The sequence below is a fragment of the Pteropus alecto genome, unplaced genomic scaffold, assembly GCF_000325575.1.
Source record: "Pteropus alecto unplaced genomic scaffold, ASM32557v1 scaffold3, whole genome shotgun sequence".
Lineage (NCBI taxonomy): Eukaryota > Metazoa > Chordata > Mammalia > Chiroptera > Pteropodidae > Pteropus > Pteropus alecto.
The window spans coordinates 32,907,319-32,931,873 of NW_006442484.1; the positions used below are offsets into that span (position 1 = coordinate 32,907,319).

At 37.4% G+C, this 24,555-nt stretch overlaps 1 protein-coding gene across 12 annotated transcripts in view; it reads left to right on the forward strand.

The window, feature by feature from the left end:
• TANC1 (tetratricopeptide repeat, ankyrin repeat and coiled-coil containing 1) overlaps positions 1-24,555 on the forward strand; it is a 215,529-nt gene that overhangs the window by 62,420 nt on the left and 128,554 nt on the right. For all 12 annotated transcript variants that reach the window (XM_006921103.2, XM_015596701.1, XM_025039235.1 and 9 more), the window contains one exon: positions 7,357-7,436. In XM_006921103.2, the coding sequence (XP_006921165.1) occupies positions 7,376-7,436 (61 nt within the window). In that variant the 5' untranslated portion in view covers positions 7,357-7,375. The remainder of the gene's footprint in view (positions 1-7,356; positions 7,437-24,555) is intronic.

The window sequence follows — 24,555 nt, forward strand, 5'->3', positions numbered from 1 at the left end:
GCTCTGTGAACTTTTGGCCGTACAGGCTCTGGGGCCTAGAGTTGGTGATGGATTTCTCCCAGCTCTCCTTGGCTGAGTTCATAACCACTACACTGTCACACCCATGCAAAAGCCACCTTGTCTTTGCAGCTTATATTCTGTGCTGTCCCGGTCACCTCCCTCTGCCCCCGTCCCTCCGCCCCCTAGCAATTCCAGGTTCATTGAGGAGTTTAGAGGTGGCTGCTCAGTGCATGAGCTTTCAGCTCAGCCCTAGGTTCAAGTCCCAGCTCTACCTTTACTAATTGTATAACCTTAGGAAATTTGTTAACCTAAGTCTCTGCCTTCTTATCTATAAAAAGGAAACAGTAAACCATCTCAGATTTTTTTTTGAAGATAAAATAAGATTATATATGTATGTAAAACTCTTCATCTTATCTGACATGATTGTAAACACTTAGTAAATACTAGTTATTAGGGTAATGATTGATATTCCAAATCCTGCTTCCTGTACTAGCATCCGAATGACTCTTCCCCAACCAAGAATCAGGTTCCTTGACTTCTTGCTTCCAATAACCCTCACTTGAGGACATTCTACTTTTCCAGATTATGCTTAGTCATTGTGTGGGTTTTGTCATTGGTAGTATTCCATATTCAAAACTTTAAAGTTCATTTAAAAGGACCAGACTCATTTTCAACTTTTTCATTCATTTAGTCTGACTATTTGCTCTTTAATCTCTTTGAGATACCATTCCTGTTCTCTCTGGCCATCATACCTCTAAAGGCCTCACCCTTTTTCCTGTCTAGCCTTGATTCTCTGTGCTGTTCATCATGTAAAAGCCACAATTTTGAGCCTAAACTTGGAAATCAGTACATGATACCAGAAGAATTCTTAAATTACTAGTCCAAAGCCATTGTAGAAGAGAATTGCCATTGATTTTGATTTCCCTTCCGTAACAACCCTGCTACTCATTCATTTAAAGAGATTTCTTTAATGTTTGTTGTATTTTATAAGGTACATTGCTAGATGTTTTGGGGATTTGTAGAGTTTAACATTTTTCACTGTAATTTTGATTGGTAACCACATATCAGTACAAAGTGGGATGTGGAGTTAAAGAAACCTTTTGATTACCATTGGTTGGGGAGGCTTTATGGAGAGGGTTGTGTTAAAATTTGGACTTACAAATCCCTTCACAATATACAAAAAATGGCTCTTGTAGCCAGAAGGAAGTAGCTTCTTTGTATTTTCCTCCAAAAGTGGAATGTCCTTTTAGCCAAGTAGTTATCAAAATGAGAACTTCTCTAAACAAACTTGGATATAGTTATTTTCTAGCAACTTGAAATACCAGCTTCGTGAGAGTCAGATTTTTTAAAAGACACTTTACCTGAAACAATTTGTAAATCTTAGTACAGAATATTTTAAAAATACATTGCAGTGGTTTTAATCTAACAGGAAATTTCCATCTAATTTTGTACATCAGAACTTAAACATTTGAATTCAGACTTCATGCCCAGATGCTATTAAATTTGCATTACTCGTGACTAAATTTACTATGCTTTTAATAACTCAAATCTGAAGTCTTTTTGCCTTAGACAAATCTAACTGTAAAGAACAGTGGACTTAGAAGTACAATTTGTAGATGTGTTTGAGTAAAGAAGACCAAAGGGTTGGGCCTATGTGTCTTAGGGCAGGGGTCCCTAACCACCCCCCTCCCCCAGACTGGTACCTGTCTGTGGCCTGTTAGAAACCAGGCTGAGCAGCAGGAGGTGAGTGGCTGGTGAGTGAAACTTCATCTGTATTTGCAGGTGCTCCCCAGCGCTAGCATCACCACCTCAGCTCCTCATAGGAGTAGTGGTTCCTGGTGCTAAAAAGGTTGGGGACTGCTGTCTTAAGGAATAAATTATAGGCTAATGATGCCATATTTCCCAGCTATGCAAGTTAAGGAAAACCAAAGGCCGAGTCTTTTCTTATTATTGCTTTCTGGTTGCTTGATCAGTAGTTCACTCTCCTCTCCCCCAGCTTTTCTGAACAAAGCATCTAAATCCCAGAAAAGTTTAGTGACTGGTTCCAAGTCATAATGTTAGGACCAGGGCTATAAAACAAGGTCTCTTGATTCCTAGGCTTTTCTACTACAGAAAAAAAAAAAAAAAAAGAATGTGAGAGTGCCCTCCTGGAATTTCAAGTATTCATCAAAGGTTGGTTTTCCCCATCCTCACGGGATCTTTAAAAGAATGTTGAGCTATAGCTCTTGCTTTCGGGAAGCTTCTATAATACAGTTTCCCGTGAATTTCTAGCCAACAGCCTTGCCTCCTCTCCAGACCTCTTTGTTTCCTTACGAGATTTCTGTTCAGCTTTGTTTTCTCTTATTTGCTCTATTCTTTATTATTTATCTTGTAGACTGCTTCAAAACCCCCACTGCCACCACACATTTCCTTTCTTTTGATAAACACTAAAAGTTGCTAATGCAAAGAAAAGTTTAAATGTAGTCCTACAGAAGACAAGGCAATTATTTAGATGTATTCTACCTTACAAGGTTGAGAAAAAATTTTTGAGCCCCTAAAATTGAGGATGTTTTCGATGTCTCTCAAAAAATATATATTTCATAAAAATGACGTCCACCACAGTTTCCAGTGTTTTCACTTCTCAATATTGCTACTCTGTTTATATTTATTTTGAGAAAAGAGGGCTCTTCAGAAACAGTTTTGCTTTGAGGTCTGATGAATAGTTTGATGGGAGAAGTTCCGTCAAACGAAGTGTGTACAAGTGTGTACAAAGCATGTGTTTGGTTTATTAGGATAACTGGATAATAAGATTTTCATTAAGATGTTAAAGTTAATTCAGGTGTGGACATGAAGGGATATTATGAAATGCAGCATTTTCCTTTGGTAGTTAGTTCATTGCCCGATGTCACATGGTTTTAACTGAGTTTTCTTGCATTCCTTGCGAATAAGTACAGGAATGTTCTTTGTAACTTATAAACTGCTATAAATGTTGGTTAATTGCTTGATTTGGAGGAAATCTCTCATCTGTGTTCACTGCAGCCTAGTTAAGTCTATTGTCAAATATTGAGAGCAGAGTAGGCACAAAGCTTGTATTCTAGCTTCTATTTTTAGCTCGTAAAGAATAAACATGGTCCCGGCCCTCAGCTCACAGATTTGACTTAAAATTGTAAAAACAGGTAGTATGGTAATTCCAGTAGAGGAAAATTTTCATGCTATTATCATTCTGTGATTTCAGACAAAGTGGTCATGGTTGCAATACTGCCATTGTGATTGTCAGCTGAAATAGATTTTATCTTGTTTTGAAATCATCTGTTTTATCTAGGGCAATTTTTGTTATATTTCATATACCATTGTAATCACTCCGTAGACTTCTAACACATGACGTGGGGACATTGTGCCTATCCCCAAAGACTTTGTGTATTAAAGGAAAAATCCAAGAAGTGAAAGTAATCTTTATAGTTGATTTAACTTCTGGGGGGTTAGAAGGAAGACTCAATGATGTTTAGGTAACTTAGGTGTTGAATGATAGTAGAATAAGGAAATGTAGATGACTTAAAATCATTGTTGTTAAAAGGGTAATGTCACATACTCATATTTTATTTTCTTTTAAATGAGCATTATAAGAAATTTCTCCCATTTGTTCATTTCAGGTTTTGTAACTAGACGGCTGGTCTGTCTTCTTTTCTTTAGAAGTATATAATTTAAAGAAATGACAGCCGAATACTTTTAAGTATTCAAATCCAACTACTTATACTGCTTGCTGTTGTAAAGGCTTAGGTTTTATGGGGCAGAAATAGAGGTATTTTATTTTTTGTTATATTTCATATACCATTGTAATCACTCCATAGACTTCTAACACATGACGTGGGGACATTGTGCCTATCCCCAAAGACTTTATGTATTAAAGGAAAAATCCAAGAAGTGAAAGTAATCTTTATAGTTGATTTAACTTCTGGGGGGTTAGAAGGAAGTATTTTAGTTATACCTATACATTTTGGTCTATAATATATTTAAAGTGAAAAAGGACAATATTATGTTTTACCCTATAATGCTTGTCTGTAAGTACTTCCTTACCACATGTATGGTCCTCTAGTAGCAAGTTGATAGCTTCTGGCAATTCTTTTTCGGTGTGTTGGGCTTGTCATTTAAACAGTTGGGTCTGAATTATTGTTTCTGGAAGGCTGGTTTGCATCATTTCTGTTTGGCTCACTTCTGTGGCAGGAGAGTATTTACCCTTTTCAGGGGAAAAATGACAGTAGTTGAAGTTGCTGTGGGAAGGGATGTGTGCGTGATGGTGTAGAAGGTGTCATTCAGACAGAGCCTGCTGGCTGCCCTCACAAGACTGCTTCATGGTGGCATTTTTTACATTCAAGAATTTACCACTATCTTCCTTTTGGTACTAAAATTGGGCTCAAACTTGCAATTCTCCATCTTTTAAATGGATGGTACTTGGCCAAGGGAGTCCCTTTATCAAAGCTCACGAGAGCTTTTATTTAAAGCCAGAACATCCGTTTATGTATTCCCAGAATCATATCTGTCAACAAGCCAGACAGTTGCATTGGGTTGACTAGCACACACTCTCCCCACTGTTAGGCAAAGGAAGGAGACAAATTATAGGGTGCTTCTCAGTGGGAACAGAATTAGAACAAGGGAAAGTAGTTCTCTGATGCCAATTATATACATATAGCACTGGGCTCCAAAAGCCTGATGGGTCCATTTCCAGAACTGGATGTGGTATGTGTGTTTATAAGTACATAGATACTGTCAGGCGTGCGTTATAATTCTTTTTGCACTATACTGTCAATGTTGGTCCCTCGTTAATATTTAATAATATAGTCGCCCTTTCTGACAACCCCACCTTCCTTCAGATGGGCATAGTCTTGAGGACCATTGATGAAAATCAAGTTCCAGTTATATCTTTTGGATCATGGAAAATTGAGACTCCTGGTGACTTTGCATATCTCCAGTCTGATCAGAATTTAACTCACTGGGAGCGTTCTTATTTTTCTCCCTTGTGTGTGTGTATGGGAGAAAGGGAGGAAAGGAAGGAAGGATGGAAGGGAGGGGCGGGAGGAAGAGGGAGGAAGAAGGAGATTCCTTACTTTTGCACCCAGGTATAATCAGTTTTCCAGGACACAGTTTGAGTAGCTTTATAGAATATAAATTTAAGCTCTTTCCTTTGACTCACTATTTATAGAGGAAAGCAGGAACTGAAAAAATTACAGCAGATATCTGATAGCCTCTTTCACTTTTCTTGAGACCACTGATGTGGAAGATGTGATTATCCTGAAAACAGCTGAGCTCCTCCGAATAGACATCCGAGTTGCCTGGGATGAGATGCCCAAGTTAGTGACTCCTTAGTCCTTGCCCTGTGGGACGGATATTTCAAGTGGCACAGTAGATGGACTGTGGATTGTGCTGACTAGGGCAATTAATCAGGATTCATCTGAAGAGTTCAAAAGGGACGTTGGATGTGCTCTGTTGGCATGGCTCCATTAATATTTTTGTTTTATTTTTAAATTGTGTAGTCTTTGCTAAATGAAAGTAGATCGATTATTTGGAGAATAAAGAAAATGTGCTTACTAGCCATTCATTCATTCATTCATTCATTCATTTTGCCTACCATTCTTTACGCCACATTTTGCATTTTTTCTTTAAGCATGACTGTCAGGAGAAATTTGTGTTTCCACAGTTCCCTTATGGAAGCTCATTGTGGCCCGCTTCCAGATTCAGGGTTTGCCCTGTAGGTGAAACCTAAGTCTTTTCACCAGGGTTCATTCAAGTAGCGTTTGTAAAAAGTGTCAGGCTCTAAAGCCATGCCCCTTTTGTGTGTAAAGACTTGTTGGTAAGATAATTTAACCCTCATAAACATCACTGTAGCTTTCTCTAAATTCTGCTTAAGATGCTATCCTCCTAGTATTTCTCAGGTTTGTTTGTTGAATTGTTTTTTTTGATGGCTGTTGCCCAAAGCTTCCATTGCTCTGAGAAGAGGGGCGGGCCAGGAAGGAGGAGGGCCCTCTCTGGGAGTCTGCAGATTTGGATTTTGGCCCTGCTTTAATTAGCTGCATGACCCCTGGGCAAGTCAGCCTCCCAGGATCTCTGTTTCTTCATCAAGAAAACAAAGAGCTTGGAAAAATAAATACAGGCCCGGACCCAATGATAAGAAAGGTTACCCTGTGTGCTTACATTGTGAGATTCTGAATGGCAGCTTGTTGGGAATCTTGTTGCCTCTCAGTTGCCCCCACAAAACCTGTGCTTCACTTTGGGCTTGAGAAGTTGGTGGGGTGTTGGAGGGAGGCCATTTTCGGCATTGGGGAAAACTAGGCAGGTTTGGGAGCCCTGCCCTATGTAGGAGTTTCTCCCTCCCTTCCCCTCTCTCCTCTCTCTTCCTTCGTTCTTTATTTCAGAAGCAACCTGCTTGCTTTCTGCCTTCCCCTCCTTAGTGCATTAGGGACATTGTGATGGGTAACACAACCCACTCAGATTTTTTACTGCTTGGAGTTGTCCAGCCATCTCATCTCAGTTAGTGGAGGGAAACGAGAGCTAAAGAAGACTGCTAGGATGATGAAATAATGGTCCTTTTGTCTGTCACTTGCTGTGGGGATGGTTTCATGTTTCATCTTAGGCCTGGGCCATTGTGTTGTTTTTACATGCTCAGTACAACCCCACTTAAAAATACAGCTCGTTTATTGCAAGGATTCAGCTGTAATGCCGCAGGCCTGTTCTACTTTCCTCCCCACCCCTCAAGAGTCATAACTAAACGTAAAAACCCATTGTAGTTTGTGCTGTTTGATCATATCCCTTGACATCAGGGCTAAAATGTGTTCCCACTATATTTATTTTGCAAATGCTTGTGTTATGTTTTATTGTGATAACCTTCCAAAATGTTTTCCTTGTGGTTATATAATCAGTAGCACCTGTAAAACAAGTCTTTAAAACTATGTGGGTTCTTTCTTAACCATTATCTTTTTGATTGTTTTAATGTTGTCTTTTGACGAACTGGGCTGGGAGGACCCACATTCCTATGCCAGACACCTTACAATAACGTGTCCAGATTTACCCTCCTAACCTTAATTAGATGTGGAATGCTGAGAATTCACTGTTGTGGTGTTGTGGGGTTGTTTTTTTTTTTTTTTAAATTATAGCAAGACAATGCAGTTCTGATCACTTCATTAAAAGTTACGGAACATTCCTTGTGTCTTTAGCATTTGGTTTCCCATCTTTATTCATAAAAAATTAATGTAAAACTGAAGGCATCTTTACATTATCCTCAGCGATCTATTTGTTTAAACGTAAGTTACCTCTTTTGTCAATAAGCAGGTTATAGTCTAACTTGCAACCATTAATTCCTCTTCCCTTCCTTCCTTTTCTCTTTAGAAGCAAAGGAACGTTGAAAATGTTAAAGGCCGTGCTGAAGAAGAGCCGGGAGGGAGGAAAGGGAAGCAAGAAGGAAACAGGTATGTGCACGATAACAAGTTGGGCGGATGGAGCACGGAGTGGGGTGGCAGGGGGAGCGGGTGGGGGCGGGGGGCATTGAGACCCCATTTGGGTTCTCGGGAGCCAGTCAGAGAAGTGACGTGGGTTAGAACGAACAGCATATACTGGAACTAAACATATTTCTGAACTTCCTTTTGAAAAGTGACTTTGCAAGTTGAGTGTGGGCTCTGAACTGAATCCTTCCCTAGATGACGTGTAAGGTTCGTAATTTTAACAGGTTGTTCGAATTGAGAGTTCGAGTTAGAGACTTTGAGGGATAGCAGGTGTGTCCAGGAATTTGGTTTCTAGGAAGCCCTTTCCCTTTTCCCACATGCAGTTACGTTTTATATGTTTGACCAACAGCTGGCTGACTGGTCCTCATCTTCTGAGTATCAGATTTTCCCCCGAACAGATATAGCCCCACTCAGTGCCAGACTGCTTAGTTTTCTTTATCATGAGAACTGCTTGGGCTTGGATTTCATTTCTGTTTGTAGAGTTTGGTACATATGTGGTCATTGTGACATCCATTCCAGGTGATGAATTCCTCTAAGCTTATTTTGGTGACCGCTCAGTGTTACACCTTTTTTCTCTTGCTAGAAAAACTACATATTGTCTACCTGGATTGCACAGTAAAATTTTGTTAGCATGGATTAATTTCTCTGAAATGTGCCATTTTACTTTGTAAACTCATGTTAATCCAGGGTTGGAGAATGACTGGTTTTCTGAGTTATCGTATACTGAATAACATTTCAGTTTCAATTTCTATTAAAATATAAGTATGCTTATTTTATTACCAATACATCACTGAATTATAGTTAACTCTTTAATTCAAAAGCTCTTATAATACTCTGTGACAATATCGTCAACATCTGTAATTTCTGTGCTTAAATATAAAGTAGACTTAAAAACTTTTATATGTAACCTAAACACATTTTCTCTTTAAACCAAGTCTGCAAAAAGTAGAGTCTTTGTTTTAAACTTGCTCTTAAGATTCATTAGAAGCTTCTCATTAATGCCTGAGAAAATGGATAGAAAGAAAAGAAGAAACTAGTTTTTAATGATAGAAACAGGAGACCATAGTTAGCTCTTAACCTTAGAAAATCAACTCCTAGCTTTGAATATTTAATTAGAATTGTTACTATGGAGAATTTTCAGTTCACATAATTCTATCCAGGCGGACATTCACCTTCTGTTGGGTCATGGCCAAAATATCCATCTCCTTATTTCTCTGAAAGCAGTTAAATTTTTTTTTTTTTTTTTTGCAGTTTTGGCTCATTTAATACTCATCCCAGGAACTTTGCTTCTTTACAGGCCTTTGTAATTTACAGCATAGTGTTAGATCCTAAAGCATCTGGCGAAGCTACCAGCCAGTGGGCAGCATCTCCAAGCCAAAACTCCCCACTTTGAGATGAGTCTTTCACAACAGACCTGCCATCCTTTTTGACCAGTACAGACTCATGTGAAATAACAGTATATGGAAGATTTTCGGTGTCCTGCCTCTCAGATGGGCCAGACCGTGAACATAGCTTGCATTTGAAACTTTCTCAGTTATAGAGCATGTGATTTTGGGTTTAATCTCCCTTTTGGTTTTTAAGAGCAACTATTGTATTTTCTGAATCATTTCTTCATAATAATTTTCATTCTATGGCTTTTCACTAATGCAAAGCAACTTGAAAAAGCAGTGGGAACATTTCTCATAAAACATCTGTGTGGTATGTGCCTTTTTCCTCTTAACTAGAACCTGGTTGTATTAGTTGGGGAACAAAGCAGATGGAATTTTAAATCTTGAAGTTATGTCACAAGATGATTGGGAAAAATACTTGGAATTTGACCATTCATATGCCGAGCTCTGTGCCAACTCTCATTATATAAGTAAATCATAGCTAAGTTTCTCTGTAAATTGAAGCTGGCTAATCTACTGAGACTGCTCTGAAACTTGGGTAATAATATCTCCTGCAATATGGAAAAACTTTGCCCTACTGTTTCCAATTAAAACCAACCTTTGTTGCAAACACAAAGGAAAATTCATTTTTATGTACTTGAACTCACAATCATAGAAATTTAGGAAATATGTATGTCTAAAATACTAAATTCAGCTTTTCCTATCCTTTGTAAATTGTTTTTATAGACAATCTTGAACTACATTTTATGTTGAACCTATTTGAGAATTTGGATAATATAATCACTGAGTTAAATTTAGTATTCTTCAAATGAAAACTATTTTTCAGAAGTATTGAAAAGTTATTTTCTCAGCTCCTGTCCCTAAAAGATAGTACATGTATCTACTTTAAACTACAGGTAAACTTTTAACAGGTATTGAAATTCAAATTATATGTAAGGATATAATTTAAAATGTTATGTATAGTGAGATGTTAAACTCTTGAAAGCCATTGAATGTCCTCTAAAATAGCAAAACTCTTATGATTATACTTTTTTTTTTTTAACCTAGGAAGTGCTTATAGCTGAGCAAAAAAATATTTTCTAGCAGATTTAGAATCATATTGGCAAATGTAATATTAAAAATTTTAAGATGTGTTTTGAAAAAGTAAATTTACTTTGTCCCCGCCATTCCATCAGTACTAATGAGCACTGTCTTTCTCTTGACCTTGAGTTAGGCCTAAGGGAGCAAAAATCAATATTAAACCATAATGTGGGGAGTGCCAGATGATGGCATCTATTTTTTCTCTCCCTGTTCTTATGTTAGGACCTTCATCTAAAACAAGCAGATGAGGTGTTATCTTTATTTTGAAGCTCTCCAGAAAGGTCTCCAACCTTCTATCACGCGTCTCTTTATTTTAAGTGACCTTTATTATCAGAAAACTTTGTTATTATTATTAAACTTAATTTGAAAATAAAACAGTTATTACACTCTAAGATTGAGAGTATTCTGATATCAAATCTGGACCTAATAAGAATTTAAAGGGAATATAAGAACAACATAGGAAATTAATCTGTTATATACATTCAGCACTGTTTAGAAAATGAATAGGGAACAAATATCCCATTGTATAATAAATGCTTTATTTTCTTAGAGCAGTTGTGGGCTCACAGCAAAATTGAAAGGAAGGTAGAGATTTTTTTGTATGCTCCCTGCCTCCACACGTGCATAGCCTCCCCCATTACCACCATCCCCAACCAAAGGGTATGTTTGTTACAACTGATGAACCTGTACTGACACATCATAATCAACCAAAGTCCATAATTTACAATTAGGCTCATTCTTGGTGGTGTACAATCTGTGATTTTGGACAAATGTATAACATGTAACATTATTATAGTGTCATACAGGGCATTTTCGCTGCCCAAAGAATCCTGTCTTTTTTCTTAACACAATGGAACCAGTTAATTTAAAAATTCATCTGGAAGGGAAAGGCTTAAGAATAGCCAAGGAAAAATTGAACGTGTGGGTCAAGTGCATTGAAAATTGCTGACGCCTGGGTTCTAACTGCAAGAGAGTTAGACAAGTGTGTATTTGTACTTCTTAGCTTTTGTAGGGCAAAGTAGACTTGACCTTTTACCAAGAAACACATTGCGGGGGATTCTTCAGTAATAGATATAGAGCATGTCTTCTCTACTTCAAAACTGAACCAAGCACAGAGATCTAGTACAGCTCATCATAATAGCTACTGCTTCCATTTAGCGAGTAAATGGCTTGGCTAGCGTTTTGTACTTTTTTCTCCTATTGATCTCCAAGAAATGAAACAATGTTATCTGACATCTATGATATAGTTTAAGCTCACAGCTGATAGTGTTTTTTTCTTTTAACCCTGGAGATAGTGGAGTCGTTCTGGAAGCATTGGACAGGCAAGGCCTCGTGCCCTCCTAAGAGAGGGTTGTGACACTTCTACTGCCAACTGTCAGGCTTGAATCCATAGTCCTTTTCCCTACCCAACTCTCCTGGTTACTCCGTATTGGTGTGGTAGCAGCTTCAAGTTGAGGCAGAAGAGCAAACTTCAGTGAACTTTTAATTATGGTACTGCCTCAATTAAAATATAGACTGATTAAGGAAAAGTTGCTTAATATGCCAAAATAATTGTTTATTAGTCTTTTCCTTTCAAATTAATTACCTGTGTTCTTTTTTCAGTAGGAGGGCTTAATTTGAAACAATTTATTTTTAAAAAATTTGACCTTCACCTTTCATCGTTAAAACCCAGCTGGTTGGCTACATACTCTTGTAATGGTGTTAATTAAGGTATCGGATAGTCTCTAAGCTTGAGTGTGTACTGAATTAATCTGTTAGCTTTGCATCTAATCCTTCACTTTGAATTTTGTAGTAGAAGGAAGCTGTTTGCCTCTAAAGTTTAAAAGCCATTGATGTGATTGTTAAATGTGGTATTTTAAGTCGTTCCAGTCTGCAATCTGGTTTTCAGTGGTACCTCCTAAAAATGCCACAATACAAATGATGCTTTGTTTTATCTGGAAAATGTGAAGCTGCTTTTGATTATTCGGTGCTGCGTTGCCCACTTTCTATGGTTGTGGACTATTTAGGAATTTAGTACAGTGACTGTCTTGCAGAGCTCTAGATATTTGGTATCTTGTTAACTGACCCCAAAAATGTTTCCCAAGCAACAGAACAAGCAGAAGTAATTCAGACTAAAGGTATTGTATTTCTCTTTACCAGGACATTTAAACAAATTCTGTAAAATATTAGAACACGATTTAAACATAGAATGAAACCAGGCTGGGGTTTAGTAGGAGCAGTGATGCTGTTCCTTCTGATTTGATTGGTCCCTTCATCAGTTTTTCTCTTTGTTGTCCCTTGTACATGTCACAAAGTCTAGAAAAAGCACAGCCTTTAGAATTGTAGAAGATTTGGATTCAAATCCCAGAACGATCGCCTCCCAATTTATTGGAACTTAGACAAATTTCTTAATGTAGCTAAACTACCTTACAGGATGTTGTTGAGTTCAGAGAACCTCTTTGCAAAATTGTCTCACTTGACATCTGGCTTTTGCTAGATATTCAGGACAGGTTTGTTTTCTCGAGAAAACTATTTGGTACCTTAAATAACAAACAAAACTGTTCTAAAACTTCTCATTCTTTTCTGTTGAAGAGAATGCAGGATTGATCTCAGGCTGAAGATTGATGTTTTAGAAGTTTCTTTTCATAATTTGCCATCAACTTTAGATACTAAAGGCTCTTTTGCTATCTTTACCCTTTCTCTTATAACAAAAGTGGGAAAGCTCTGAATCGTTTGTCTATTGTATGGTGGTTAATACTTTGAAAATCATTTATTTTACCTTTTAGCTTATATCAAGTACTTACATTTTTTCCTCTTTGTGAAGTTAAACCGAAAGGCTTTTTCCCTTGCTCAACAGATTTCAGCAGTCAGCAAGCAGCTTTAAGAATAGATTCCTAAGTACAGTTTATAAAGTTTCTGAGATGTTTCATTACAACACATCTTTAATTAACGAAGGTTTTTATATGTGTAAGCCCTTGTCTCCCATGTTCTTTGTAGCTTTCCCACAGGTTTTAGGAAAATCTAAAGGATGAAAGAGAGACGAGAACAAATACTGAGCATTTATCATGTGTTAGACACCTACACATAATGGACCAAGCTGGTCTGTCCTGAATTGCTTGTTTCCTGTGAGGGGCATAATTAGCGAAAGCTCTGGACTGAGAAGAAGGTGAAATCAAGGCTCATCTTGGGTCTTCCACTTCTTATGTCCAGTAAGACCTTCAGCAAGTCACAGCCTATCTGAGACATCATTAAGGATGTGGCAAAATTCTCAAACAACTTATTTGACTTACAGGACTTATTTGCTTAGATCCCATTTTTTATGCATATGTGTAAATGGATTAGGAAACTTAATAGAGAAATATAAATTAACAAGTCAGAGTACATTTTTTGGTGAAATCTAGTTTCCTGTCACAAATAATTTTTTTCTTTAATTAAAGCTGTTTTCCTTTAACAAAAAACAATGATCCTCTTTTGCATAGACCTAGTTTTCTAAAAAAAAAAAAAAAAAAAAAAGCTTTGTCATGTCTAGCTTCTTAATCCTCATAAAAAAAATTCCATTGAATTTTTATGTGACCCATTTCCTAGAAGAATTCCAAGGTTTATTTCTATTCTACAGGTATATAAAGAACTTGATATAGAATCTATTGGTAAATATAGTTACTGAGAGGAGAGGTGATCCACAAAGGTTTTTACCTGGATTAACTTCTTTTTTCCGTGGAGGATAATCTAAATTTATTCTTCTAAAAGAGATGAGGACTTTGTCTGTACAGTTGTCCTACAGGATGGCCATAAGGACTAACAGTTGGGTAGCCCTAGTCCTGGTGTACAGAAATTCTTCATATCCAAAGTCACGGAGTTAGAAAGTAGGATCTGTATCTCTTGACTCTCTATCCATTCCCCCTTTGGTGGCAGGCTAGTATAACACATCAGCCATCAAATGTACCAGTGTGGACTCAGATTTTTGCCTTATGTTCTGAGGACTACAGCACTATCTTAGGGGTAAAAATAAAACAGAACTTGAGTAGCGGTTTTTAAATATTTTACTCAAGTTTTTTTGTGTCATATAGTTGCCCATTTTTAAGGGAGTTTGAGGACATCTAATTGCTAGATTTGGTACATGATTCTTTGTGCCCTGAGACTGTCCCAGAGCACAGATTACTGAGGAATGATGATGTCTCTGAAATGGGACGTGCACATAGGTGGCTGTAATGGTTTGGGCACTTGTGCAGAGATTTTATAGATGATAGAACTGACTGGTAGCAGAGGCTAAGAGCTAAATGCAAACTCCATGTTAAGAATGGAAGAAAGCCACCTGCACGCTGCTGACGTGCTGATTATACCTTTATTCCACCTCTCAAAGTGGAAAAGTTTATATGTTAATGCCTTATATTTTTTGTAAGGGTTTGTTCCCATTCCATCCCTAAGCAAATTTTCAAGATAACTTTAGAATTATGTAGAAAATTATTTTCAAGTACCAGATATTAAAAATATTTTGATTTTTGATGGTACATTTTGTCTTAGTTCATGCTGCTATAACAAAATACCATAGACTAAGTGGCTTAAACAACAGAAATTTATTTTCTCACAGTCCTTTTCTGGAGGCTGGAAGTTTGATATCAGAGCGTCAGCGTGGTCGGATTCTCATGAAGCTTCTTCCTGGCCTGCAGACAGCTTCCTTCTCCCTGTGTACTCACATGACAAGGGAGACAGACAGCATGCTCTTGGTGTTTCTTATAAGGACACTAATCCCTTAGTGAGGGCCCCACCATCACATTGAGGGTTAGGGCTTCAACATAGGAATTTTGAGGGGCCACAATTCAGCCCATAGCACTTGTCTTTATTGTTCTGTTCATAAATGTGATACCTTATTTCACTGATTATAAAACATACCATTTTATGTACTACTAAGGAAGAAAGAACTACTGTTAATTAAACTGATATAATACTTTATTAAAGTTTGTTATACTTTTTCCGTTTTTAGTTATTATGTATCAATCTTTTTCATAAAATAGAAAGAAAACATAAGTTTGTTGATATTTCAAATATATACTCAGAGCCTCATTCTTCTAAATCATTTTTTATTACCTAGTTGTCAATATTCATTCCCCCCCACCCCACATCATCTTCTCTGCCATTAATAGCACTGATGCTGCCGCATTTTTGAGTCCTTCTGTTTTCTTGAGGACTTTCTTCTAAGCTGCAGATATATATCCTGCAAGTTTGATGATCCTTTCATGATCTCAAAAGGAGGTTTTAATGGAAGGCAGTAATGGAAGATACAATCTACGGTTCTTATTCTTTCTACAATAGACCTTAAGTGGTTTGTTGACTGAAACCTAAAAGGGGTTACAATTGTCTAGTCACTCCACTAGATGTAATAACCCAGCTTTGCACAGTCACCGCCTCATTGCAGCCGCTGCCTGGCTGATAGAGATTTTAAGATGCCATCAACTATTATATTCAATTTGGCTTTGGAAAAGTTAAAGTGAGAATAAATGTCTTTGAATCAATGTCTAATATAGTATGTGCTCATTGTAGAAAATTTGGAAAATACCGATAGAAATAAAGAAAAAACCCTGGGTTTTTTCCCTGGGAAGCGGGGAAGGAAAAAATCTTGTGATATTCTTTGTCTTTCGATTCATCTTTTTTAATGGCGTTATTCTTTGAAAAATGCCTAATACTTTATTGTACCAATATACAATTTTGTTTGGGTGCATTATAATTGTTTCCATGTTTTTCTCATTTTTTAAAACGTGGAAAATACTTTTCTACAAATGTCTGATTATTTCAATAGAATGTTTCTAGGCAAGGAATTAATGGTGAAAGGAAATGAACTTTTCAGTAACTCATGGTACTTCTTGCCAAATTGTTTTCCAGAAGGATCGTGTTGATCGCCACCTGTGTAAGCAGCGTGTGAGCTTGCCTGCTTGCATGACTCTTGCTAGTACTGGGTATTTTGGGATTATAATAATCTTTGCCAATTTTATAGATTGAAATGTGTATTTTTAATTTGCACTTCTTTGAGATTGATAGGCCTCTTTAAATATTTAGTGCTCATTTATATTTTCTCTTCAATGATTATCTTTTTATGTCCTTGTACATTTTTTTTCTGCTGGAAATGTTCGAGTCTCTTCAGTCTGATTCTTCCCTTTTTCTAGTGTACCCCTGGTGTGTAGTGAGATTTCCTTATAAAGCCACTCATGGGGGAATTTTCATTGAAGTTGTTAATAGTGAAATTGTTTGTGTTCTGTGGGTCGAAGTGTGTCTTGCATTGTTAAAATTTCATGTTTGTGCTGAGGCTAGAGATCTGCTAGTGTGCTTGGCTTATATTTAAGAAGTTTATTTATAGAGAAACCAAGTAAAAGCATAAAACCAACTTGAATGAGTCATCTGGTTTTCCACAGTACTTGATAGCATCCTGTCTCTATGCACAGTCAAAAAGTCTAAGTGCTTTCTGTTACCTGGATATGCCAGAAGCCTGACTCCTGGTGAGTTCCTAACAGCAGGCAGCAATAGTTCCAGATAGTTAAGCATCTCCCTAACTACTGTATTTTTAAGTGTAAAAAATTTTTTTTTTTCTCCATGGCTCATATTCTTAGATTATTATGTAGAGGGATTCTTTTTCAAACTAAGTTAAATTGTTGAAACAAAAGGCTTTAGATCTAGAAGGATCTTAGAAACTGAGTTCAGTGTCATCATTTTTGAGGAATATTTGGAAAAGAAGCATTGAACAACTGCCTAAGGTCATATAGCTAAAGTAATGATGGGATCAAAGTGCAGTTTTTGATTCCAAACTAATTCAGTTTCTACCATGTCTCTGGCTGGCTCCCTTATTATTATTATTTATTTATTTATTTATTTATTTATTTATTTATTTATTTATTTATTTATTTATTTTTTATCTCTAGCACTGAGTAAATATAAAGGAAAACATCCCTGAAATAGACAGTAGATTTCCTTTACGTATATAATTTCTCTCTCCAGGGATATTTATTTTGATTTTTTTTTTTTCTCTAGAAGTATTTTCTTTTTTCTTCACTAGGATTATTTCTGAAATTCTTATGTGGTCTTAAACTAGACTCAGTCATTGTAATCTCTTTTTCTGTATCTTAAAGTCTGTTTCTGTTTTGTGTCCTTGAGACTATTATAAATCCATCCTGTTTTTTTTTTGTAAAGCCACTCAAACGCAATAAATGTAATAGTTTATATAATATACAGTTATTAAAAAGAGCTACATAATGATATTAAAATTAAAGGTACCCTCCCAACTTCTCTGCTTTCCTTTTCACTCTCCAAGGCAATTAATGTTAACGGTTTCTTATTTGATCTTTCTATATATTTTCTGTTCATATTTGTGCACATGCACACACATGTATACATGTATATGTCCTTAAAACCCACATGGTTTTTACAATGTGCTTTATTTTGTAAATTACTTTGTTGATTGAATACATTTTTAGACATTTTCTCATGTTAGCACATACTAATATATAGGTTTTTAAAAAGTTTCTCAGTGTTACAATGGACAAATATCCTGTAATTTATTTCATCTTTGTCATCATTACAGTTAATACTAGAGTGAATCTCCTTGTGCATACCTGCCTGTGCTTTCATAAGAATAGTTGTAAGAAAAACTGTTGGTTAACAAGTTTGTTCATTTACGTAATATTCCTAGATTTTATCAAATTGCCCTTCAAAAAAGTAGCATTAAATGGATAAGTTCACCTTCAGTATGTGAAGATGCTTGTTTATTCACATGCTTACCAACACAGGTTATAATGAAACTAGTTCATCTTTGCCAGTCTGATAGGGAAAAATTGTATCTCGTTGTAATTAGGCAAATTTTGTTTGGAATGAATTAAAACACATTTTTATGTTTATTGGCCATTTGACACCATACTGCCTGGATTTGTATCCTAGCGCCACAGTTTACCAGCTCTGTCAACTTGAGCAAATTACTTAACCTTTCTTTGCCTCGTAGGTCACTCATGAGGATCAAATGAGTTAATATTTATAAAGAGTTTAAACCCATGCTTGGTAGCTAGTGTATGTTTTTTAAGTTTTTGTCAAAAGTAAAGATTTAAATTTTTCTGTTCTGCCTGTTCATTTAACCAGTTATTCTATTGGGTTCCATAGCCGTTTTAGTTATTTTGGTAAGGTTAAGCACTGATCGTTGACTAGCTAGAATTCTAATCAAATCAAGGATGTCATGTTTAACTTTGACTTATAAAACCTAAAAAGATTTATCTAAGTCATCCTTCATTTTTGATAGGATTAAGTGAAGGATTTTGTTTTAATTCTTTAAGTTTCATGTTGAAAACTGCTTGAGGTTACAAATCATTATTTCAGGGAGGTCAGCTTTTTCCCCCTGCTTTGTGTGAGAGTTTTGATGCTGCTAATCTGATTAAACGTCTTGGAGCTATATCCTTAGCTCTAAAATGCTGAAGATTAGAGGTTCTGGAGTTTCCCCCCCTCCATCCATTAAATTGTTACCATGGTTATTGGACTTGCCAAAAAGTACTTCAAATCCCTTCTGATTTATGGAAGCAGCATCTTAAAGATGAAGAAGCATTCTGTTGGTTTGGCTTCAGAAAACTTAGAGTTCCAGTTTGAACATACATACTCGTTCTCTTTGAACAAGTTGTTTCATTTTTCTGAACATCAGTTTTCTTGCCTATAAAATAAAGGTAATAATCTCTTATCTGTGTCATATAGGAATCATAGCAGGTCAAATAAGGGTTTCTTTTTTGTCTTTTTTTAACTTTAGGCATGATAATGTTGACAATGGGAAATTTGTTTTTACCACATGGTATCTTTGTTTTGGTAAATGCCCATTAAGCAAGGAAATAAAATATACAGATTTTTACATTTCTATCAAGAGTTTTTGATACTCAGATGTTGTGAGGGAGGGATGAGATACTTTTTTCTTCCTCGAGATATTAAAGAAATTAGGATATGAAACCACTGTTTGCCAGGAAGTGAATCCATGAGAGAAAATATGGCAGTACTAGTAAAAGTTGCCCTTTGAATGTTTATTGTGCATCAGATAGTGTGTTAAATGCTAATAAACAGTTTTAACCTCACACAGTCAATAGCTTATTTTAGTGGAGGTTAAGAGCTAGCTTAAGACTAGTCACACAGATACTAAATGGCAGAACTGGGATTTGAATCCAGTTTGTGTCTCTGTCTCCAAAGCCTATGTTCAGGGCAGTATAGCCACGAGGTTGCTCAAGTTTAATTCCCAGGTCAAGTTGCTTAACCTCACTGTTTCCATTTTGCATCTGTAAAATGGGGATGCTAACAATGTCTGCCTTCTAAGATTATGGGTTGTCCTGAAGATGCATTGACTTAAAGTGCTTAGAACAGTGCTTGGACTACATAAAATAAGCATTTTGTAAATGTTTGCTCTTATAATTTATGGTAATTTTTGTACCCTTCTGGCTTCTTTGCTTTTCCACCCCATGACCCACTTCTTCAGGCTTTAGTAAATGGTAGTGTCTTGGATATTTTTGTTTTGTTCATTCCCTGGTCTGTGTGGCAGACATGACCCTGGCCATTCAATCTGGAGCAGATGGAGGAGAGAGCTGTGGTGATAAGCCTGGCCTTAGTGGAGTGCTGTGGGTCAGTTGCTGTAAATAGAATGGGAGGGCATGTGTTCACTAGAAGAGTGGAGGGGAAGGAGAGGGAGAGACAACACTGAGCAGTGTGAGGCCTGAATGCAAGGATCCCGTACCAAACTTCTGCATAGAGATGTGTGTGCACTCAAACGTGTCGTGACTATGTGATTTGATGTTCACTGGGGCTTTACAAGAACCAGCTCTAGTTGTCTAGTGCAGTGATTCCTAAACCTGGCTGGGTCACCAGAGCCACTTGTGACTCCAGTTCCCATCAGACCTACTGAGTCACTCGCCGGCAGTGGGGCTCAAGATTCTGTATATGTTTAAAATGATTTTTGAATGGGTAGCCAGGTTTGAGAGCCACTGGTGTCCTGTTTGTTCATGTGTTTATGCAGGGCCAGCCTGAACAAGCCATGGCAGAAGGATGTGTGTATGACTTTGAAAACTCTTAAAAGAAAGAGCTCCCCATTATCTAGTAAACTCTGTTCTTAGCAGCCCTATAAAGATGAATTTGAAATATAGATGTACAAGCAGATGAGTTTGAAAGGATTTCATTACAGAAATAGTAAGGGACAGGATTTGATTGAAGTAATTTGTCAATATATCTTATTTGGTTCTTGTGTTTATGCTGATTCCTCATCAACATTTGCTTATTCTCACACTTGCAAGTTAGATACACAAAAACTAAAAGCTAGCGAATATAATTTTGATGTTTAATTTACATGCAACTGTATAGAAATTGTTAGAGGGCTATTTTGCCAGCCATACTCAGAATGAATGAAGTGAGTAACTCGCATTCCGTTTTATATTTGAGAAATAATGATTAGTGTGGAATGTTAATATGCTTAGCTGTAGTGAGACAATATTGACATTGTTGCTAAGATATTTTACCAGACATGTCATTGAGGCTGCTGTGTCGAAAACTGAGCTGTGATTTCTTTTTGTGGCGATGATGGAGGAGGAATATAGCAAATAAAATGGCAGAGGCAGAAAATGTAAAGTCATCTCATTCTGTCCCCACTCCCTGTCCTCCCCCCTAATCAGGCCTGAAAAGGATCTTGTTGAATAGCCACATGTACACAATTGATTTCATCTGCTTCTTTCTAGAATGTGCATTGAATTGGTTGTGTTGAATTTTTAAAGCGTTTTTGTGGGTAAGGAACTTTAAATACTGCCTAGAAACTTTGAGGCATGTTTTCCCGAATGTTTATAAATCCCATTTTCCTTGTAAGGAGTTGAAATAAGATAAATGGTAGCAGCTCCCTTTTATTCTCCTTCTTTTGTAATGAGGCCTCTTGGCAGGCAGCTTTGCTGACGGGACTGCCAGAGTTTGGATTTGAGTAGTTAGTGAGGGGGTGGTGTACTGGTTATGGTATTGTTCTAAAGCCTTTTCCCTCTTATTTTTCCACCCCCAAAATGTCAGCATGTCCAACATGACAGAATGTTCCTGATGATTATCATTCAGAGCAACATGACTTGCTAAATTATCTGTGGATGATAGTTAGAATTTCTCACGCACCGAACAGTACTCCACGCTCAGCATGCACCTTGGTTAGTGGATCCACGTGGTGTGGGAAGGCAGGCCAACGTAATGCCATGGTTAAAAATTTTGACTGTGGGCTCAGACTGCCTGAGTTAAAATCTGGATTTGCCATTTTATAGGCTATGGGACTCCAGACAACTTACTTAGCCTCTCTAAGCCATAGTTTCCTCATCTGTAACAAGGGGGCAATGACAGCATCTACTCTAAATGGAATAGGTGATATAAATAAGCTAATGAATATAAAGTGCTTATATTGTTGTACACAAAGTAAGGTCTTAATAACTGCCAGCGTAATCACCCTCATCATTAGGGCAGATATACTCGATGAGCATATATATACAGTTAGAGAACTCAATATGAATCCTGATGTGCTACGTGGGTACTCAGTGTGAAGTCTGGGGTAAATGAGCACCAGCAGTTACGGTGGGGCTGGGTATGTGATTGCGATGGAGGTTTTAGGAGTTGGGTATCCAGGGTGTAGATGCGGTCCCTGGGGCTGCCCTATTGCAGAGTTCCCGGGCACCGTTCTCACAGGTGTAAGATGTGCGGCATGATCGACCTACTCTCATTATTCCCCACGTCACCCCCACCCCCACCACTAAAGAAAGTTCTGTGGAAAAAATGGAGTTTTCTATGTTGTTATAAATTCAAAGGGTATGTAGAGGTGGTGGATTTAGAGGGACTTTAATGTTAAGAGAAAGATTAATTGGTTGGAGATTGGAAGTTAAAAGCAGAAAAGTCAGTGAAGACAAAGCCAGGGCAGCGAGGTTCCTTTGAATTACTTTGAGGTACATATGGTACCTTGGACCACAAGGTGACCGTGGGAGGAAGCCAGTCTAGAACTTTACTGTGAGAACAGTCCAACGTCAGAAAGACCTGGGGGAAAGATGACTATGGACAGTTTGGGTTGGAGGGACGAGGCAAGGTGGATTGAGTAAAACCAGTAGGCATAGTTAGAGGTACCTAGATATGGAAGATTGAGTGAGTCCTTCTTCCCGGGGAAAGGGACCCGTAGGTACCCATGGGAGATGGGGGCACGGGGGCTTGCTGGGAAACCTCTGGAATTAAAAGGAGATAGATACAAATTTGTTTCAAATAAATGTTTAATAGACATTAAAGTGTTTTATAAAATATTCTTGTAAAAACGTCACAACATACATCCACCTTAAAATGTAAAGGAAAAATCCATCGATGCTTCCACCCTCTTGGAATAACCACCACTGACATTTTATTGAACTTCCTTCTAGCTTTTGGTGGTACATGGTATATCTCCATTGTCATGTGGCATATACAAAATTGACTATACTGGCTTAAAGGTTTATTCCACATGTTTTAAAAAACTTTGACCATATGGTAATCTCATTTTTTTTTTTTTTTTTGTAATTTCAGTTCCTTGGGAATGGAAATGGTCATTGTGGTAGTCTCTGTTACTCTGCTTGCTCAGGGTGGGGAGGGGTGGAGAGAGCTTTCTCTGCCCAGTGTCACAATCATGTAAAAAATATTAGCCATTGTTAGCAGGTTCTGGCACAGGGCGCTATCGTTTTAAGAGGTCACCAGATATAGAGATTCTTTATGCATTATGTGGTGAAAGATATGGTCCAGAAAACACATTTCCGAGACAGTAGCGGAAGCAGAAGAGGGAAATTTGAGTGAAGCATTTGAAGGCTGGGCTTGGGTGATAGCTTATTGCCTTTTTTTTTTTAATCATAATGTCCCCATGGTTGAGTAATTAAATTTGATTCTTAAGTAGCCTTTTTCTCAAGAAGGATAAATGGGCTGTGCATTTTCTGAGTCTTCTTTGAGTTTCTGAGAATGTTTTTTGGTTGATATTGCATGTAATAAAAACGCGGTTTGATTTTATAAGGTTCCATCCTGCTACCTGCTGCTTCAGGTGTTGTAGGTGTTGATTTTTGACTTCTGGCGGCGAAAAATGTTACGGATGGAACTGTGTCTTCCAAAAAGATGACGTTGGAGTCCTAACCCTCAGCACCTGTGAGAGTGACCTTATTCGGAAGTAGGGTTCTTGTAGAGATAATCAAGGTAGAATGAGGTCATATTTGATTAGGGTGGGCCTAATTGTGACTGGTGTGCTTAGAAGAGACATGTACACAGGAAATAATGCCTTATGATTACGGAAGCAGAGATTGGGGTGATGTGTCTAGAAGTCCAGAATCACCAGAAACTGAGAGAAAGGCATGGACCAGATTGTCCTCTAGAGCTTTCAGAGAGAGCATGGACCCTGCCCGACAACTAGATTTTGGACTTATAGTCTCCAGAAATGTGAGGATACATTTCTGTTGTTTAAGCCATGCGGTTTGTGGTATTTTGTCACAACAGCCCTAGATAATAATACAAGAAGTCTGAGAGCAGTTGGGTTCTACGTTCTGGTTTCTTTGAAAGTCTCTTTGGTTGGTAGCCCATTAATTGTTATAACTATATATTTATCTGAATGCTTGGTATAATTTTTTTCTTAAACTGTCAACTTAAAGTTTTACCAGGATGTGTGGGTCTCCCTTCAGGGGAACAGTACCGAACATAGTGGGTCCTTTTTAATCTGCAAAACTCAATTCAAAAAACGATTGTTTTTGAATTTTTAAAATTAATATCATGTCCTTATTTCTTCTCAGAAATACATTTTGTTTTCCATACCTATAATCTTTTTCTTACATCATGAAAATGTTTGCCCCTTTCCTCAGCATCCTGGGGAGACTGCCTCAGCCTTGTTCTTTATCACTGAGTGAACTTTCTGTAGTGTTAATTCTAGTCTTTATGCCTGAAATGTGGATCGTAATTTGGCTATTGCTTTTTCTTTCTCTTTAATCCTAGTCCAACCTATAGATAAAGTAATTAAAACAGAAGCACCATGTGAAGGGTATAGAAGCCATGTCATCCTGTGTTCTGTTGAGGGTGCCAAACAGTTTACTGAATTTTTTTTCCTCAGTCTTCTTTGAGTCTTCAAGAAGATATTCCATTCTCTTTCAGGAATAAGTGGTGTTTTCTCAGCCTCCCACCATTTATTATTTTGGGGGTGCTTAGGGGGCTAGATTTTTATTGAAAGAGAAAAGATCTCGTCAGCCCCAATTTACTTACATGAATCTCTTGGTTCCTGCTGGTAGACTGGGGTGGATAGCAGAACAGACATCAGGGTGTAAGACTGGGTGTCTCCCCCACCTGGTGGGCTCATGTGTGGAAGAAAAACAAAAGATGCTCCATTTCCATCCTTAAAATTACTGAGAATTCTTTTTTTTCTGGCACTCGCTTTTGGTATATAGTTTTGAACTTGTGAGTTTTTTGTCTTTTACTTTGTAGTTACAGGTATTTTATAAGATTCTTAGGAGAGGTTTTGTGAGGACTGTTAGCCAGAGGCAGTTTTCAGCTGAAATAGGAATTCATATCCTACCTCTACCCTACCCTGCTACAATAGTGGTTATTCCCCACCCTCCACCCCCCCTTTTTTTTTCACCTCTGTCTTCCTTGCT